We start from the raw sequence: 18967 nt of genomic DNA, 5'->3' as shown, positions 1-18967 counted from the left end.
AGTGCAAAAATGGCTTTTCCTGCATTTGATATGGCAATGCAAACTCTCCTAACCGACACTTTTGAACAAATTGCACATGATATTTGTTCCAATCACACTGAACCAATCGAAGTCCTTCTTCAGTATGACAATCTCAAACGGAACACGCATCCATCGTACTCGGTCAGGTACTTGCCTTGGCCAAATTATTGCAGCGTTTTCTGACCCAGTCGGCTCCCCACCTCTCTTAAAATCACCCGATCATTCATATGGCGACTGGACCTCACCAAACACCTACTGTGCTGTCCAAAGAAACACATCCAGGACCCACTCCCAGTTGCGCATCTGATCGAGTCTCCTATTGCGGGAATTTCTCTTATGCGAGTGATACTAGGAGACACTACATGTTGCGACTTGTGGGAACCTTCATAATGCCCCTTACACCCGAATTATTGGCAATAAGCTCTCACATATCGATGTGTCACTTGCCTGACTCGCATTATTTTTTTCAAACAAAATTGCGCCAAAGTTAGCCCACCGACGGAGCTGGCGGAACAAAACACCACCAACCATTCGGACACATTATCACAGTCGAGATCAAGTCTAGCGCTCTAACTACGTCTAACTACGCGTCTGAGCTCTGCGCGGAGGCTGAAGCCGCTGCTACTGTGGAGGCGCCCAGGGCAGAAGCGGCGGAGGGGGCTGAGTTCTCAGCGGCCGAGGGATCTCCCTCCCTGTTCCCCACCCACCGTCCAGCGACGATGCTCAGGAACAGCAGCAGGCCCACGTACCGGTTGGAGCGAAACTTGTCCCCGCAGTCGGCGGCGTCGTATATCCGCAATGTCCGCACCTGTGAATGTATCGAACGTATCAAACATACCGGTCGACTCCAAATCGAACAACGCGCTGATGAGCTCTATATTATTACGACATATCGTAAAATATACCAATAACCATACCAAATAGTTTCGTGTAAACTGCAGAAATTAAAAAGAAAAAAAATGAACACACCTCTCACCACGGTTCACATCAAGTACAAAACATCGAGAAAATCACCCCGTTGATGCACACACGTCATACATGCATACCAATGTGCACGCAGTCACCGTCGCTATTACAGTCTCCCATCACACTCCATCGTTCCCAACGGCCACCCACCTGATTTCCGACATGCAGACCGACTGCACCGAGACCCAGGTAGTAGGGCCAGCTCTGTCCCGCCGCCACACCGGCAGCCACCAGGCTGGTCATCATGGCAGCAGAGAACCCTGCCAGCCAGCGCGGAGTGGCGTCCCCGAACCGGAGCGCGGTCGACTTCATACCCAGCGCCAGGTCGTCGGCCTTGTCCTGTACAGGTCAGAGGGAAACGACTAAAATGTTGTTGCTGTTCGATAATTATTTGCTAAAAATACGTCGGATCAATGAAATGGGCTGGTTTGGAAGAAAAAATTCATAAATAGATAACTGCTTGTTGGCTGATTCGAATAGCTCACTTTGATATGAATACAAAGCAACTCAAACAATCGTCTGCTACCGTTCCCCAAAAATCACATTGGAAAGATTGCCGTCACATCACACATGAGTGCCTACTAAGTAAAATGGAACATAGCAAACTTGTTTCCTTGTAACAAAAAAAAAGTTTATATGCCTATGCTCTATCCGCCTAGCGTTAGCCCTCACCTGGTGTGCGTAGATGGTATCATAGACGATCGTCCAGCACACACCCGCGGCGTACAGGGGCAGCGCGGCCGGCCAGTCCACGGCCCCCTGAGCAGACGCCCATGCCATCAGCACTCCCCAGTTGAAGGTGAGCCCGAGCACCAGCTGCGGCCAGTGCGTCACGCGCTTCATCAGCGGGTACAGCAGCACCAGGGATAGAGAAGAGACGCCCAGCAGGATGGTGGGCCAGTTGAGCTGGAGGAGCAGCAGCGCGCCCACCGACAGCTGGGCCGAGAGGAACACGAGCGCGTCCAGCACCGATACCCGGCCGCTGGTGATGGGTCGGCTCCGCGTCCGCTCCACCTGGGGAAGGGGGAGACGGGAGGGAAGTCAGGGGGCGAGCTGGAGTAGGCATTTGCGAGGTGATGAGCTACTGGATAACGGCGAACCGGTAGGACAACGCGCCTGGGACGCATATTTTAGAGCGGCGATTGGCAAACCAAGCACATTCTATACTCGCGATGGTAAAAATTTCGTGACCGATTCGACTGAATGTAGCAAAGTAAATCCTGCAGCGTTTAAAATTCCTTTATATGAAGCAAAACACAAACATCCCTGGCCGGTGCAGTTTACCAGAACCAAGATCAAGACAGTCTGTACAATAAAGCGGATTTTCAATTTGATTACTATATTTAAATGGATATTCGAACGGCCCACGTACCTTGCTGTCGATGTCCCTGTCCCACATGTCGTTGATGGTGCAGCCGGCGCCGCGCATGACGAACGCACCAGCGGCGTACACGGCCAGGAGGGTGGGGTCGGGCAGACAGCCGGCCGGCGCCGCCTGCGCCAGGCCCCAGCCGCACGGCCAGAACAGCAGCCACGAGCCTGGAATGAGGGGGGTCGACATAAGCTCACAGCAGTCAGTGTGGTCGGCCCAAACCCGCCAGCACAACTGTACCCCATGTCAGTGTACGATCCGTGAATCTCGCCAGACGGAATACCCGTCAATTAGTCCTCTCCATTGGACGGAGTCAGACCTTACCCCCCATTATCGGCCGTATCCGCCAGTGTTCATAGTGTGTACGCATCAATACCGCCCATACCCCCTAGCACGTTAGGCACCCATCCCGTGACCTGCGTGACCTGCAATCGCAACTACGGTTTGTACTGCCATTTTTCTTTTACAAATTTAGTCCGAACCTTTTGATAGAAAGGATTCACAAGGACAGAGCCATCGCTAAGCGAAGCTTGTTGCGGTGACCCTGCCCTCTACCCTCCGATCGCGCATTTCCAGTTCTATGGCAGAATTTAGAGTCCAAAGTTTAACGTACGCACATAGCCGCGCACGGCCAGTCCCCTCACTGACTTCACCTGGCTACGGCCTGCCACCAACCACTACCATACCTGTCAGGAGGCCCATAAATGTCAAGCGCCGGTTGCGCTTCGAACCCAGACTATTATAACTGGGAACGCGTGCTCTCACCACGCGGAGTGCGGAGTACTATTTGTTTGTTTATTTGGGGGTTTAGGGCGCGCAGACTGCTAAGGTCATTTTGGGCCCACTGACTGATATAAACATGTGCGGAGTCCAACGCTCACCAACTGAGCTTCGGGACTGGCACTGAGTTACAGGACCGGCCATTAGAACCAATACCAATTATCGGGACTCAACAGTACAATAGCCATGCTCACCTATTGGTCTGTCAACTCTCATCAGCTGCAGGTATGGCTGTACAGCTGTCGGGCAGGAGGCCACTAGCCTCTGGGCTGGAGTCAGGACACTCCTAGAGTTGGGCAGTAGCTCGTCTTGGCTCGGCCGGCTGGGGTGAGCTGCAGAGCCCAGCAGACCAACAGAGGAGCTGAGAAGGCGAGGCGATGGGTCGTGTAGATGTGGGAGTGAGCCCAGACGTCCAGCTAACCGCCTTGGTCCACACAGCTGACAACACGACAACGGTGGACGGAGCCGCATTGACACCAAACGCCTCATGCTGCCCAACAGCATCTGAGAAAAAGTGGAGGGATGTTGTTAAAAAGAAGCCCAGACATATTATAAGCAAATGAAATAATAAGCAGACTTTAAGCAAGCACTTGTGTACAAGTGACTTCTCACACTCAGTGATAGCAGAGCAGAACCATAGTCATTTTGTAGTAGATCAAGCTGATGAACCCTGAAATAAACACTCAAACTAGTTAAGAAGGAACCCACCTAGACAGGAAGGTAGGTACCTAGGTAACTATCTCGTTACAGTTATATAACAATAATGATAATGCCCATCATAGTAATTTGGTAGAAATATAAAACCAGTTCAGATTTCCCCTATCTCCCAATCAATGGGCATGTGAAACAATGAGCTTACCATAGGAAAAATATCAGAAATTTACTAAGCAAGTTTACAAAAATTTATGACATTCATCGAATCAACAGCAGATAAAAATGAAAATTTAACACACAAAATTACATGGCACACAAATACACTGCGTGCGCTGTTATTGTCCTAAAATCGCAAGCATTGTCTTCACAAAAGCCTAGCAAACAGCTGATAATTTTATCTGGTATGCAATTGCATACTAGTAAAAGATGATTAATTTGAAAACGATTTTCTTACGATACAACTTACAGCCTCCTAGGAACACAAAAGTTGTTATAATCTTTTTCAAATGTGTTTTATTGTTTTTTGTACATTTACATAAAAAGTGTGTGAGAAAAATTTTCAACATTAAGTTTTATACTAGCCAAATTATGCCAAAAGATATACCACTATACATACTAGACGTCTGTTTAGAACGGCGATGCCAGCTGGTGTCCGCACTGTTGCTGGGTGATGGAGGGTATGTGAAAGATTAATTGAATTTTGTAATAATTATTTGGATGTGAGCGAATATATGCTGTGACCCGAACTGGGAATCCAGGGCGAAGAAGAATCTGCCATCGAGAAACTCCACGTTTCCAAGGTAATTACGAACACAGCAAAGCGTGTTTCTTTGTTCGCCACTGCGACTGGGAAATTGAAATGACAGACTGCTGAGTGTTTATTCCCAAGCAAAGTCATGTCAGCGGACGATACCACATCCAGTCAGAAGGTGGACACCGCCAGTGTCGGTACGTCCTCCATCAACGCTCGCGATGTCAGTGGAAGTACAGCTAATCTTGTGCACAGTTCCAACTCAGTTCCGACAGACTATGACTATGGTGAATGGATAACTGGAATGGAAATGGAGGGCCGGATATCTCCAGCAAGAAGGTTCTTCTGCCTGCTAGTGACATTTGATGTGCTCTTGTGCTGTATCTTCTGGTTGGTCTGTGTAGTTTTAAGTGGGAAGAATGTGTTTGCCGAACTTGAGGACCAGGTCGTGCACTATTCTGTTGAGACATCTTTGTTTGATGTGGTCTCAGCAGCATTCATCCGCTTCATGCTTCTGATCGTGGTGTATGTGATCATAAGGATGGACCACTGGTGGATGATAGCTCTCACCACAGCTGCCTCATGTATTGCAACTCTATTCAAGATTCTGTATTACCAGTGGCAGTCTGCTTCAGCATCAAATACTTTCCAAGTGACACTTATAGTGTCATTCTTCATCTTAGCATGGCTGGAAGTCTGGCTGTACGATCACAGAGTGATACCTCAGGAGACAAGAGCAAGGCTGATGCTACAGAGGAGAGCTGGCTACACCAACCAGAGGACACCACTGGTGGGTCACCAGCACCAGCACGTCAGGGACTACCTGTCGACATGCACGGGCAGCGTGTCCAACTTCTACTCGCCGATGGGCTCGCCGCAGGGCTCGGATGATGAGGATGAAGAGGGCGCCGGGCCGCGCTCCCGGCTGAGTGAGGAGGACCGCGCGCTGCGGCAGCAGGCCGAGGAGAACTGCCGGCGCGCGCTGGACCTGCTCAACTCCTCCGACTGGAAACAGGAGGAGGAGTTTGACGACGACGACATCCTCTTCTCGCGCCGCGTCGGCTCGCACACGCTCTTCATGTTCACGTGCACGGTGGCGTGCCCGACGGAGACGTTCGCCAACGAGCTGATCCACAACTGCGACCACTGTCCCGAGTGGAACGGCTCGCTGACCTCGTGCCGCCAGCTGCAGCGCATCGACGGGCAGTGCGAGGTGCGCTACCAGCAGACGGGACCGTTCCTGGGCGGCATGGTGTCACCCCGCGACTTCATCAACCTGCGCCTGGCCGGCCGCAAGGGACTCATGTTCTTCAGCTCGGTGGTGTCGATAGCGCACCGCGACGACCCGCGGCCCTCTGACATGGTGCGCGCCGTCAACCGACCGACCATCATCACCATCCGGCCCTGCGTGCGCCGGCCGCGCCACTGCGTCGTCGAGTGGCTGATGAACTTCGACTGTCGCGTGGGTATGGTGCCGCGCCGGATGACCGACCGAGGCACGCGCCAGGCGGCCCGCAACCTGCACTCCTACCTCCGGCAGCTGGGCCGTCGGCTGGCCGCCGCTGAGGTTTGAGAAGAGCCTGCTGAAGTGTATGGTGCTGTAGGTGAAGTATGAGACTGTCACTGAAGTGCAAGGTGTGATCGCCGAAAAGTGAGCCACCACCAAGGTATGAGGTGGCCATGGGATGCGAGACGTCGACACCGAAGTGGGAGGTGCTGTTGCCGTGGCGTGAGGTGCCGCCGCAGGCCTGGGTGCGTTATACTTCTCAGTGGTCACCATGGTTTGGCTTCAGTTACGGATTGTGCTGTGGTGCGGCCGCTGCTCGCTGGTAAGCGCTCGCGGCTATCTCGGGGTCGTGTCAGAGGCTGCTGGTTCTTGTTGGATCATTTGCTGACGTAGGTTTGTGACCGGTTTTTTCTGGAGACCTCGCTCGGTGTGACGGCGGCAGACCAAGAGCCAGACGTGGTTTGGGGTTGTCGATGGATGAGTACCTGATAGCTATCCAGACGGTCGGGTCAGTATCAAGGATGTCGGCTCGAAGAGCAGTGTTCATTCCTGAAAGAGGCTTCCTAGTTTTTGAAACGTTTGGCGCCTTCCATGGCGATTGACTAGATATTGAACGTTGTCTCATACTGTGATTTGAACATGCTTTCAGGTCAATGAGAATATCAGTTTGGCCGCCAAACTTCGAGTTAACTAGACGTGTATAGCTAGAGCATGACATGTATTTGTATACAACCTTACTCGGCAGACCGATTTATTTATCTTATATGCTACGACGTGTTTTCTTAGCATTGTTTGGTAACTGTACATTTTGTGTTGCCTTGCACTGACATTATACGCTCATGAATATACCAATCAATCTTGCCACTTTCCTCTACGACTGTGGTCGCTAATCGGTAGATAGGTTAGGTAAGGTTAGTAGTTACGTAGTAATCTCGTTTGTCTGTGTAGCTAAAGGGTGGCAGTGTTGTGTTTGACCAACTATATCGCTCTTCGCACCTAATTATTAATAATTTCCTCACCAGACTATTGAGACTATCGGTATGACACGTGAGAACACGGCCCGTGGTAAAATCGTTACCACACTCTCACAGCGACATGGATATACCCAGCTCCCAGTTCAAAGTGCACGCGGTTCGTGCCACCGACTATAAACAAGTGGCCCTCCGCAGACAGATGGCTGGCCGAGTCGCGTGGCGTGTCGCTAGGCCGGCCCGAGCTAGATATATCGGGATAGAATGACTGCGAAGTGGGTGTGCTTGTGACTCGTAGGAATAGCTACTATCGTGAAGTCAATCTTGTTAGTTTCGTACTTATTTCAATCAGCTTTGTCGAGTGATGATCTGCCATGGTAGGAATCTAATGTTTCTAGTTACGAATTTGCTACCGTTCCGTCCAGATCTGCCGTTCTGAGCACTATTGTGTCGTGCCTATCCTCTTTATCAGGTGTCATCCGTCCTGGCGCATGAATCGTGTAAACAGACCGTAAGATGTTCGACTTGATCCACGCTCGAATCGCGTAAAAAGTTATGGCGAAGCTCTACGGCATGCATATTGGGAAGTCTCGGTTCGTTTCTTTAGCCAATAACGCCCCAATTCAGGTGTGGCCTGCCACAGCTGTTCGTGTTTCTGCTCTACGAGCTGAGTGTTCAGTCTATTATATCCGACTTTCCCGACAGACAATTCGCTACAGAGCTGGTTTCCATCTTATCTCGGTATCCAGATAAGGTTACTTGGACTGCTAGTGTTTACTAGACTTGTAGCGCCCTTCAGTGTTTTGTTTTTCTTGTAAAGCATATCTTAAAACGGGCAAATCCGAACCACTTGTCCATTTGTCGTCCGGGCTGAAGCGCATATGCAGGGTGATAATGGTCATGAAGCTCTATAAGCTTGGTTATCGTATCTGTCGTATTGGGTTTGAAGGTTGACTTCCCTGCTCATTGCTCAATGCCCATGGCTGGTACTGGCCGGTTTGGCGTCTACCGTGGACTATGGAGTCGCTTCTCGTTCACAGCAGGCTTCTGTCACGGGCGGCTGTCGCGACTGGTTTTGGCCGGCTGGCTCTGTGTGCCGTGGGTCTGACGCGGGGGGGGGGGGGGCTGGGGAGTCGAGGAGGGGGTCTGAAGGACGAGAGGCGAGTACCATGGGCTCGCCTTGGGTTGTAATTCCTTATCAGAGCCTGCTTAGTGCTTACATTTGGTTTATGTAGCGTATCTTGCGTTTACTGCATGCAAGGGCTATCTCGTAAGTTAATTAGATATCGGTATGATATTCGGCCTCCATTCGTTAACATGCTCACGAGGTAACATAAAAGTTTAGCCCTCCTGGCCGTCCCTTTAAAATGCATTTTTGTCCGATAGGCATTATGATAGCCACTGCATTCGGCAAACACTGTCCACTTTTTCAGGCGACCTTTGATACGTTATCGATCTTATTTGGAGCGGTTAAAAACATCTGACTGATAGGGACATAACCTCAGAGTTGAACTCAATGATTACAACTTTATCTGGCAAGCATTAACCAATAACCAAATATTGGACCAGCTGTGCTGATCTGAGAATGAGCGTCGGCTTGCATATAAGGCACGTAATACAAGTGTTCCCGGCCACGCTGCGCAGATACTCACAAATGGCATGATGAGGCGATTTTCGGTCGATAGGTACGTCAATCGAAGTCTTTACGCTACCACTGCGGGAACGAAGTGGTCGATATCTTCCACCTTTCCAACCCTCAGTGTCCCAGTCTACACACCGGTCTTGACTTACAGAAAAACTCGTCCAACCTAAACCAGTGGCATGGCTGTCCTGCTCGCATTTTAAACTTAGGTAGGTAGGTACTGTCAACGATATAAAAGATATGTAGCACGTTGCAGGTATCTGTTGCCTAAATATGTGGATAATTCGTGGATGAGGCGACCTGCCTACACAACAGACATGAACATTGAACACATAGGCCAATCCCTTGTGGCACCGAGGGCTCTAAGCTTCCTCATTTGACGCCTGGGCAGTGTCCGAGCTCACCCGTGAGTGTTTTTAGTGTTACGCGTCGGAGACGTTCCAGACTCCGTATATCGTCTGACTGCGGCCAGACCTATTATGTGTCGTTGTCTCACTGAACAGGGGCGGACTTTGTCTCTTGGATGAGAGTCGGTCGTCAGGCGGCGCCTTCTCCCGTTTGCGGTTATTCCACGTTTTTACAATTGGTGACACTCCCCGGGGCCGCGTGGCGCTTTATCGTAAAATAATCATATCCTCAAATATGTCACATCATCGCGTAACTAAAAACGCCATTTGACATGTTTTTAATAGGTTTTATGATTCTCCCTCTCCAGATTACGTACAGATTGAATACCTATAAAGACAAGGAGGGACATTATAACTCGAGGTATAATGTTTACCAGTCAGCGATAGAGCAATAAACACTCAACACTGGAGCAGGGTGATCCGCCTCTGCGCCGCCCCACCACCGGACAAATCTGGGCAGCACCGCCTCAGTGACTAAAACAGTGTACCTGTTAGATCTCTATCATGCACGCAGCTCTTCCGAGGACCTTTATGGTCGACAGTCGTTCAGCGGTTTGTAAATGCCACACTCCACATGTATTTAAGAGTGGGGTGTTCCAGTAGTGGCGGAACACCTTCAATTAAGGGGGAGGGGGGCACTACTGCCGACTTTTGGTCCCATTCTTTCCATGCAACGCCCATAGGGCTAATGTTGAAATGCCAAAATCAAAGGGGGGCACGGTGCCCCGGTGCCCTGCCCGTTCCGCCGCCTATGGGGTGTTCCTTTCGAATCGGGAGGGCACTTGTCAAATTTAGGTGCGTTGCCACGGGAAAACGTTTGGTTGAAGTACCTAACTAAGCAGTATTTAATCACTGAGCGAGACGGGTAATCAGATACGATTCCACGCACGCTTGGTAATCGGCTCGGATTTCAGCGGACTGTCAAAGCTGGCCTTTCTGTGCGCGGGTGATAATAAAGGTCGTTCCACCCGCACTTTGCCAACTTGTACTTGCGACATATATTTGACTTTCGTCTTTCCGATTTATACCGGCCACCGCGACCCGCAAGTTGCAGAACATTTTCGGTACCTATACATGGCAGTGACGAACGCTGAAAAAGGTTACAATTCCGAAACGAATTATAGAACAGACGGGATGGGAGAAGATGCCAACACAGAACAGGACATAAGAATTGTCTTGGACCGGCGCAAATAATTGCATTTTCTATTTCTTATCAACATACTGGCGTGTATAGCATAAAAGCGACGTGATAGATCGCTTATTACCGTCTACCACTTTGACAATCCATTCCTTTGCAGTTTGCCGGCACAAGCGAGACAGCCCAATTGACCGCGATGCGGCTTTCATTACGCCCACTCGACCATATTACGACTACACGCGTCACAGCCGAGTGCCGAGAGCATGTTTGTAGGCTCTCCTCTGGTGCTGTCAGATCCGATTTTCGATCCATTATCTTATCTCTACGGTCAGCCGATTCGACGCAACCATTCCATCTCGCAAACATCTACCACGGGTCGGTCGGGAATGATAGGCGGACAGCTGACGGACGGCACGGCGGCCACTAGCGACAGGTTATACGCTGTCTACTCGTATATACTCTGGATTATACTGTCGGTATAGGTATTTGAAGAATAACGCCTAATGTTTGAATAACTATGTCGAAACCGGACCGGCGAAACGATACACTTGCGGCTGGATAACGTAAGTGTGCAGTGCAGTGTTGTGCAGAACACTTATCTCGCTGCCTCTGTCTGCTACTGTGCTGAAAACAGAGAGTTGCAACAAGCTACATCCGTAGTTGCATAACAAGCCTCACTGGCCAGGGGCCTGCTTCGCCCTGCTGAGTACATTATAATTTCATCCCCATGCTCCCATACGGTGGTCAATAATCTGAACTTTTTGCATTACACCCATCATCCGCTTTATGGCCCGGCTCATACTCGTCGTCTAACAATCAAGTCTCTAGGTGCCTGGCGGCTGGCGTTTTATTATTGTCGAGCGACGCCGTCTCTGGATAAAACATAGGCCGAATGTGCTGTCTATGACGCTCACTAGCGTGTCAACACAATAACGCATGCGTTATTGTGTTTACACGCTAGTGAGTGCATGTTGAGTAAGACCGTCGATTGCCCACGATTGAACCCCAGGTGCACTCATCTGGCTGGCGATGTATCGGCACATGTCTTACACATCTCTCCTGTCGAACCGGATTTTCCAGGCGGCCGGCGGCTAATGTCGAAATGTGATAATTTATCTGGAAATAATTATTTCCGGTAGCTGCATGATAAGTTATAACTATTTGATGACGACTTCCGAGAAAAGAGTAAATGATACCGATTTCAGATTTGTATTATGAATGTGCATTTGATGCGTCCAAATAATTATTATTTTGACTAAAATGTATTGAAAACTTAAATGCTTTAGGTGTTCAGGTAACGCATTAGGTACGTTGTTTGAATGTTAAGCACCCGTCTGTCACCCTTAGAAAGTCTTTCGACTTCATGGTCATTCTGCACTGATGACTAACTTTAGGTACCAGCTGCTGAGCTGACCAGGGTCTCGGCTGTCGACCGATCTGTGAAACATAAACGTGAACACCACGCCATGCCCAGTCAGACCAGTCATATGCCACTGCCTGGCAACAGAAGCACGCTTCAGAGCCAGACGAGATGTAAACTTGGATATGCAAACCTAACTGCCTTTTAGTGGCCATCCAACGTGCCAGTCAACAGACGACCGTTTGGACGATCTTTGGAGCGGTCTTATATTGATATAGTTCGGTCTTGGGGCTGGGCGGCGGCGGTGCCGGTCAAAAGTCGTTGGGGTTAATAACTTCTCAAAAAGGTGGTGATCGATGAGCTTCCATTCAGTAGCCAGCGTTTCCACGCCTTGACACGAGTCGACGCCCGTCTACATCGTTTATTTGATCGAGTTAACCGTACCACTCTCCTCACGACGGGACTGTGGCGATGCATTAGTCTCTTCTCTCTTCGTAAATGTCCGACCCGGCGCGGCGCGCCACATGCATCGAAAATACCTCGCTGCGACTGTCAATGCATTGATTGATCTATGATCTGTCTAGTGTAGGTAGGTATGCCTGCGTGTTCTTGCAATAGACGTCGTCCGTTCACAAAAACATGCCCTCCGCGGCCGGCCGGGCCGTGCGACGCGGCTGGGAAGGCCGTCGCCAATGACAGAGGCTTCCCTCTCCCTACGACGGCGAGGGGCGGCCGATCTCCCGTAGTTTTAGGATGTAGTTTTATATAGCGCAGCCCTCGGCGTGTGTGGGTCCGGCGAGGGGCGCTACCCGAGCGCTGCTGCCCCCTGCCGCTGTCGGTGCAGGGGAGGGGCGGCCTGGAGCTCGATAGCTGGCGAGCTAACGAGAGGAAGGAGAGCGCGGAGGGCCCGTGCGAACGTGCAACAGCGCTACCGAAGGGCTGGAGGACGGGACGGATATGGCGACTACCAAAGGAAAAGTGCAGACAGGTATGTTGTCAATTGTATTGTCGTACATATAATGTGTTTAGCGAGTTTATATACAGAGTTCGTGATTTGTTATTCGTTATGCATACCTATATGCTTACCAGCAGAGGTATAGGTACATAAATGTGTGTTATGCTTACTTAAATGACTTATTTAATCAGAAATGCAAAGACGCGATAGATGTGAATGTTGAGTATTGCTGCCGTTTCAGCACTGCTCCCGGCGTCCTTGACTAATGTTGATGTTAGTGTACGTCACGCTCCCGCAGTCCTGGGCCTGGTGGAGCCCTCCTCCCTGGGAGTCACCATGATGCACGAGCACATGCATCTCGACTTCAACGTGGCCTTCATACCGCCGGAGGGCAAATATGCCCACAAGGCAGACTGCGATTTCACGCTGGAAAACTCCGGCTGGATTCGGCAAAACCCGTAAGCGAGTGAGGAATGACTGCACCTAACCATGCTTTGCTAATTATCATTTAATTTTTGTCACTTATGTGTCGATCGGACGCTTTAAATGCCCGATCGACCAGGACCTTCGGTATACCTGAATGCGGCTTTAGCACAGCCTATATCTGGATGTAAGTCGCACACCTACCTTATTGGCTATAGCTTGATGTGATGTGGAAAGAAGACGCCATTTAACCATCGTTTCTGCCGCGCACAGGTACGCCAGCCGTCAGAACGTCACGTTCTGTGACGCTGCCGTGGACGCGGCGATGCGTGACGAGCTGCGGACGTACCGGGAGAACGGCGGCGGCGCCGTGATCGAGGTGACCAACTACGGTATCGGGCGGGACGCCGCGCTGCTGGCCGCCTACAGCCGGGACACGGCCGTCACCATCGTCACCGGCACAGGTCAGAGGTCACCGGGGTTCGGGTCAGAGGTCACGGGGTACGGGTCAGAGGTCACAGAACTAGGGGTCCTAGCGTCCTAGCCAAGCGTCCTACGATAGGTAGATGATTCGCGGAATTCCAACTTTGTCCGAGTTTGACGAAAAAAGAAACACGGCTTAGGGTCGTTTTTCCGTTGTTTAAAGACGGACTGATAAAAATATGCACTTATAGTTGTGGAAATACTAGGTACAATGCAATATCCACAATTTGAACATTTTGACCTCGTAACCTATGATAGGGGAGAGTGGGGTAAGATGCCCAGGGTGGGAAAGACGCCCCACCCCCTCTAGCGGCAAAACAAAGAATCGAACCTGGAAATTAATGTTCTTAGCGTAAAGCGGAAGCCTGCCTTGTCAACTGCACACAAATTTGCGAAGCTCAGTTTGGCAACGGCTGGCTGGTGATTGAATGTTTTTTATTTGCTGCTTTCGAAAAATATTTTGGTGTCAAAACATTGTAAATATCAAAGAATGTAAATAATTTTTATGTTCCTTGCTATGGTCGTGATACATCAACATGCGTGTACTGTGTCCCAAACAGTTTGTTTCAGGGTGTAGTTTTATGGCTAACAAATTGTACTGATTTAATGTTAATTCTGCACCTTGGGGTAAGATGCCCCCTGTCCTGATGGGGAAAGACACCCCCCTAAATCCATAGGCTGTCCTTCAAGCAGCCCGTCAAATCATTTATTACATACTTGTGATGAGAGACAAAAGCCGATCTGGGACTATTGAGAGTCCAGTACGGTCGGGAGCTCCCCATGCCGGTCTCTCCGCCCCCACAGCGACTTTTTGGGCGGCATCTGACTCTGAGAGCCCTCACGACGGCCTCTGTGGGCCCAATTATTGGCTCCAGGGCCCCTCACGACATCCTTTGAGGGCTCCCACGTTGCCTCCACGGGCCGCGCTGGCATCTGAGGTCCCCACGATGGGCTCGAGGGCCCTCAAGCATCATGAAGATCTATAAGGGCCCCACAGTGGTCTCCGAACGCCACCACGGAGGCTTGTTTGGCCGCGTTGGACTATGATGGCCCTAACGATGACCTCTGAAGCCCCTTACGACTACTTTTGAGGGCTCTTACGATGACGTTTGGTGTCTACTGCAGGCTCGAAGGGACTACTGATTCGTTCAGTCGATTCACGTGCCCATTTATATCACTTATAGTGCAGGGGGCATCTTCCCCAACGCCAGGGGGCGTCTTTCCCACCCTGTGGGGTAAGATGCCCCCTTTCACTTCTTCGGGAAAATGCGTGATAGCCAAAAAAGTTATCATATTTCAGGCACGAAAGTGTGATATTTTTGGAGAAAAATGATGTCGGCTTCCGTTGAAACTCCAAGTTTTTGCTTTTCGATCGTCATTTTCGAATAATATGACATAGTAAAACCCTGGGCATCTTTCCCCACTCTCCCCTAATCTCGACCTAGCCCATGAACATGGACATGATCATGAACAAGTACACGACCGCTTGAATTGAAAGGGCAATGAAAGGTGTTAGGGGGGTCACTCATGCATTAGTGCCAGCTTCTGGTCCGTTCAATGTCATGATTTCGCCTGGTAGGTATGGCCTGGTCAAACAACAACTAACAAGTTATCGGGGAAAAACCATAGAGGTGGATGAAAAAGGCTAACATTTTGTGTTTGGCCTGATCTGATCTGTAACGTCCTCACTCCTCAGTGACCTGAAAGCTGAAGGTAAAATTTTGCCCGCTTTTCTGAGTTCGCATAATGCCTACGGAGCTTTCAAATGTTGTAAAAATCGGTCGGTAACTTATTGGGGGATCTTAGGGGAGCTGGGACGGGGCCGGAACGTCCCCTTTCCGCTGCGGTTGGCAAATGGCAGGGTCCGGGAATATCTCTACAAACAGGACGCGGGTTAAGTTGGATCACTTTTCCTTTGGGTCGCATCACCAGCAATTGCAATCCAAAGGTCTATCAGCTCAGTTCAGTTACGTTACGCACAGAGGCGGATCCAGCTCAAGAGTTTTTTTTTGGGGGGGGGGGGCAAACCATAACAATTTATCGATTCTTTCCATGCATCGTCCATAGGCGTAATGTTAAAATTATGCCGTTTGGGGGGGGGGAGCAAATGCCCATTTTGCCCCCCCCCCTGGATCCGCCACTGGTTACGTATCTTTACGGATACGTTCCGGCGGCTCGCAAGCCGCCTGGTGGTCCAGCAGTTTCAGTTTTTGCCGCTAGATGGCCCAGTCACTGCGCGTCGCTTCATTCCTCATTTTTATAATAATTCGAGTTTCAATTATAGATGATTTAATTTATAACAGCCGTTTGACAATCAATTGACAAATGGGAATAAAAAGGCCATAGTATCATATAAGCAGTAGTAATTACGAGCAATTGCTAATAACTACAATTTAAATAATACGCGCTAATGGAACGAGTTTTGCAAGTGAATGGATAAACAAGGATTACTTTCCTTATCCGCACACAATGTCGTTCCGCCGGGGACACACAGCTCGGGTGTCGGGGAACTGGCCCCCGAGGGGCGTGTCCGCGGATGAACATTTTTATTTTCCTCGATGATCCGAAAATCCTTCTCGGCTACACCACAGTGTATCAGTATACAAAAATACACAGTCTATACTTAGTCTATAACGCGCGCTGCTATGCCGCAGCTTACCGCACGCTTACCACAGCTTCTCGGCAAACGTTGCGATTTTTCCAATACGCATCAGTTTTCGCTCGTGTAAGGGTACGAGGTACGATACAGTGGGTACTGGGTAGTGGGTAGTAGGCAGTATTTATCTTATTAGGCAGTATTTGAAAGCAAAAATGGGCGGTACGTGACACATCGCATTGCTCTCCTGTCTGTCCTACTCCTATCCTAGCAACCATTTTCTGCGGTTTCCGTTTCCCGCTCAGCTGTGTTCGTAATGCTACTTCTTTGCTTATTTGTTTATTTACCTTTTTCGATAATCGCCAGAAGGATTCAAACGTATCTCCATGTCAAATTTTACAGGATTCTACCAGCACATGTTCCAGTTGGAGTCGGACCTCGCGCTAACCGTTGAAGAAATGCACGACCGGGCGCTGAAGGACATCACGGACGGATGCCCTGAGGCGCCACTGGTCAAGGCCGGGGTTATCGGCGAGGTCGGATCCGGCTGGCCAATCCATGGTGAGATCATACTTAGGTAAAGGGAATGAACTGTGTTACTTGTTCAGCGTAAGTCGATATATAAGACACTTAAAGTCGGTCAGAGAGACACCTTAAAGTGACCATCCCACCTTAACATTAGCAGGGGCGGAGAATTGTCATAATCCCAGGGGGTGCTTTTCAGCACCTCTTGCGAATGGAAGCGTCGATTTTTTTTTTGCGTAGAAAAGCACATATAAGTACGCTTTCCCAAAAGCATCACTATTATCGCGGCTTACGCAAAGCAGTTGACACGAGATAAGACATCGTGTCTTATGCAAAGTATAAGACACGATACTCCACCAATATCTCATCGAACCTTTTCAAACTGCAAATAGTTCTCGGACTAAAACATTAATTGCGGTAGAAAGCCTCTACGAAGCGTCTCACTGCTTGTCGTAAACACCACCCCACTGTTTATTTCTTCAGTGCTGACACCTAGGTTATACAACCCTGGCCTGCAAATGCCCCGCCACCTGCAGCTCATTTATCACATATCTGTCTCCGCCTGCGGTTGGCAGATTTTGAGCGCCGAGCCATCCAGGCGGCTGCCCTGGGGCAGCAGGCCACCGGGTGTCCGGTGAACTTCCATCCGGGCCGAGACCCGGCCGCCGCGCCCGAGGTGCTCAGGATCTTCCAGGAGGCAGGCGGAGACGTCTCCAACTGTATCATGTCTCACTTGGACCGTACGTAGTCAGACGTTACAGGCACGCGCAGTATAATGTGCAGTCCGTGCTTGCATGCCGATAATGTAGCCATACGGGCAGCCTGGCTGCTAGGGCCTATCATTTTAATGAGTTTCTCCAATCACTGGGTCGACCCGTTTCTAGTTACATTTGACTTTTTCGTCTTATAACACGAATTCGCTGTAACATCGATGCAAGAACGAAGTGCTTATACCGTTATATTGATTCGTGTGAATGCTTTATGACGTTTTAAACATTTAATTACTTCTCCTTACTCAACGAATCGCAGGTTCCATCCAGACTGCAGAAGGACTGTCAGAGTTCGCCAAGATTGGCAGCTACCTGGAGTTTGACCTGTTTGGGATCGAGACCAGCCACTACACGCTCGCTCCCCATGTGGATATGCCGTCTGACGCCCAGCGCATTCAGCGAATCAAACACCTCGTGGAGGACGGATATGAAGACCGTGTGGTCATCAGTCACGACATTCACACCAAACACAGACTGGTGAGCAAACAGGGACCCGAGTCCAGCAAGAAGAGTCCGTATTTGTGGAAGCAAATATCCTAATACGCACGTCGCACGTACTTTTTGTTATTGATTGTCGGTTGGGTGTGGGACTGTTATGCCTTATACGCACCAGCCAAAACACGTTTTCCGTTTTCGACTGTTTCAGACAAAATTCGGCGGTCACGGATTCTCGCACATTCTGGAGAACGTCGTCCCAATGATGAAGGTTCGCGGGCTCACAGAGGAAACCATCAACAAGATACTGTCTACCAACCCGCAGGCAGCCATGACATTCAAGAAGTGATTTGTTGATGTGTTACATGACAAATAAGGGAACATCAGTTCTACACGTATAAGGATACTAAAAGCCTACTTCTGTCATTCATTCATGCCATCGGCAAATGAAAAATTTGCATCTAGATTCTAGAGTGCAGGTCTTCCAAGTGTGTCTCGACGTTCTTATGGAATTATCAGCACGCTTTTATTCAACTTAGTTACCAAGTTACGACCGGTACCGATGAACACAATATCGTCTCACGAGGATAAGCCTTGTTTATACAATGTCTTACCCCGGATTCGGAGTCTTCCCGATGACGAAGATTCTACGTCGTCCGGCCAATGGTGTTCGAGGTCAGCGGGGGCTTGGCTGTGGTTGTCGGACGGGGTTGGCCGGGGGCCGGACGACGTGTAATGTTCTTCGTCCGAGGAGACTACGAACGCGGCCTTAGTGTGAGCATTAGATAAATGATTTCTTCTTCGAAAAGCGAAACCGACCCCGTTACTTTTTTGGGTATTGGTTTGGCGTTTGCCTATTGTAATATATTGTGCGAATAAGTTTTCACTTTTCTTGGTAAGTAAAGAACCCGGTCGATGCCGGAAAGGTTTAGATAGGTAGGTACTTAAAATTCGTCAGATAGTAAAATTGATGCGGATTAGGAGACTCGAGCTTCCTCACATCCATAATATCAGTGCACTGCAGTGTCCAAAGTACCACCTAGCTACTGCAAATAGCCCGCAGTAGCACACAATATTGTCTGAATGGACGATGAATCTCGTTTGTCCGTACTCTGTAGCTATAACATTGATATATATTATATAACATTGATAGGCATTATAACATTGATATTACCTGTAAGAATCTTGGATATTACAACATAATATCAATG

The 18967-nt window shown here is 49.6% G+C and overlaps 4 protein-coding genes across 4 annotated transcripts in view; 2 read left to right on the top strand and 2 right to left on the bottom strand.

Annotated features, from left to right (window-relative positions):
• Positions 1-4129, bottom strand: part of LOC122367957 (ruvB-like 2) — a 51396-nt gene extending 47267 nt beyond the window's left edge. Inside the window, exons 1-6 of the mRNA XM_043341518.1 lie at positions 3999-4129; positions 3334-3643; positions 2360-2526; positions 1660-2001; positions 1138-1326; positions 729-829 (exon numbers count right to left, since the gene is read on the bottom strand). The gene's annotated coding sequence lies outside the window, so the exon portion shown is untranslated. The remainder of the gene's footprint in view (positions 1-728; positions 830-1137; positions 1327-1659; positions 2002-2359; positions 2527-3333; positions 3644-3998) is intronic.
• LOC122367965 (4-hydroxybenzoate polyprenyltransferase, mitochondrial-like) lies at positions 605-2690 on the bottom strand. Its single transcript, XM_043341536.1, has 5 exons — positions 2684-2690; positions 2360-2526; positions 1660-2001; positions 1138-1326; positions 605-829 (listed from the first exon to the last, which is right to left on the bottom strand). The coding sequence occupies exons 1-5, from the start codon at positions 2688-2690 to the stop codon at positions 605-607; spliced, it is 930 nt and encodes a 309-aa protein (XP_043197471.1).
• Positions 4130-4420: 291 nt separating the features above from the next.
• LOC122367973 (stAR-related lipid transfer protein 3-like) lies at positions 4421-6911 on the top strand. The gene has a single exon (XM_043341544.1). The coding sequence runs from the start codon at positions 4690-4692 to the stop codon at positions 6115-6117; it is 1428 nt and encodes a 475-aa protein (XP_043197479.1). The 5' UTR covers positions 4421-4689; the 3' UTR covers positions 6118-6911.
• Positions 6912-12319: 5408 nt separating this feature from the next.
• Positions 12320-18636, top strand: LOC122367970 (phosphotriesterase-related protein-like). Its single transcript, XM_043341542.1, has 7 exons — positions 12320-12557; positions 12823-12982; positions 13221-13411; positions 16429-16587; positions 17127-17291; positions 17581-17798; positions 17968-18636. The coding sequence occupies exons 1-7, from the start codon at positions 12527-12529 to the stop codon at positions 18103-18105; spliced, it is 1062 nt and encodes a 353-aa protein (XP_043197477.1). The 5' UTR covers positions 12320-12526; the 3' UTR covers positions 18106-18636.
• The last annotated feature ends 331 nt before the right edge of the window (positions 18637-18967 follow it).

This window comes from Amphibalanus amphitrite, unplaced genomic scaffold, assembly GCF_019059575.1.
Source record: "Amphibalanus amphitrite isolate SeventyFive unplaced genomic scaffold, NRLGWU_Aamphi_draft 000911F_arrow, whole genome shotgun sequence".
Taxonomy (NCBI): domain Eukaryota; kingdom Metazoa; phylum Arthropoda; class Thecostraca; order Balanomorpha; family Balanidae; genus Amphibalanus; species Amphibalanus amphitrite.
This window is presented reverse-complemented; position numbering and strand designations above follow the sequence as displayed.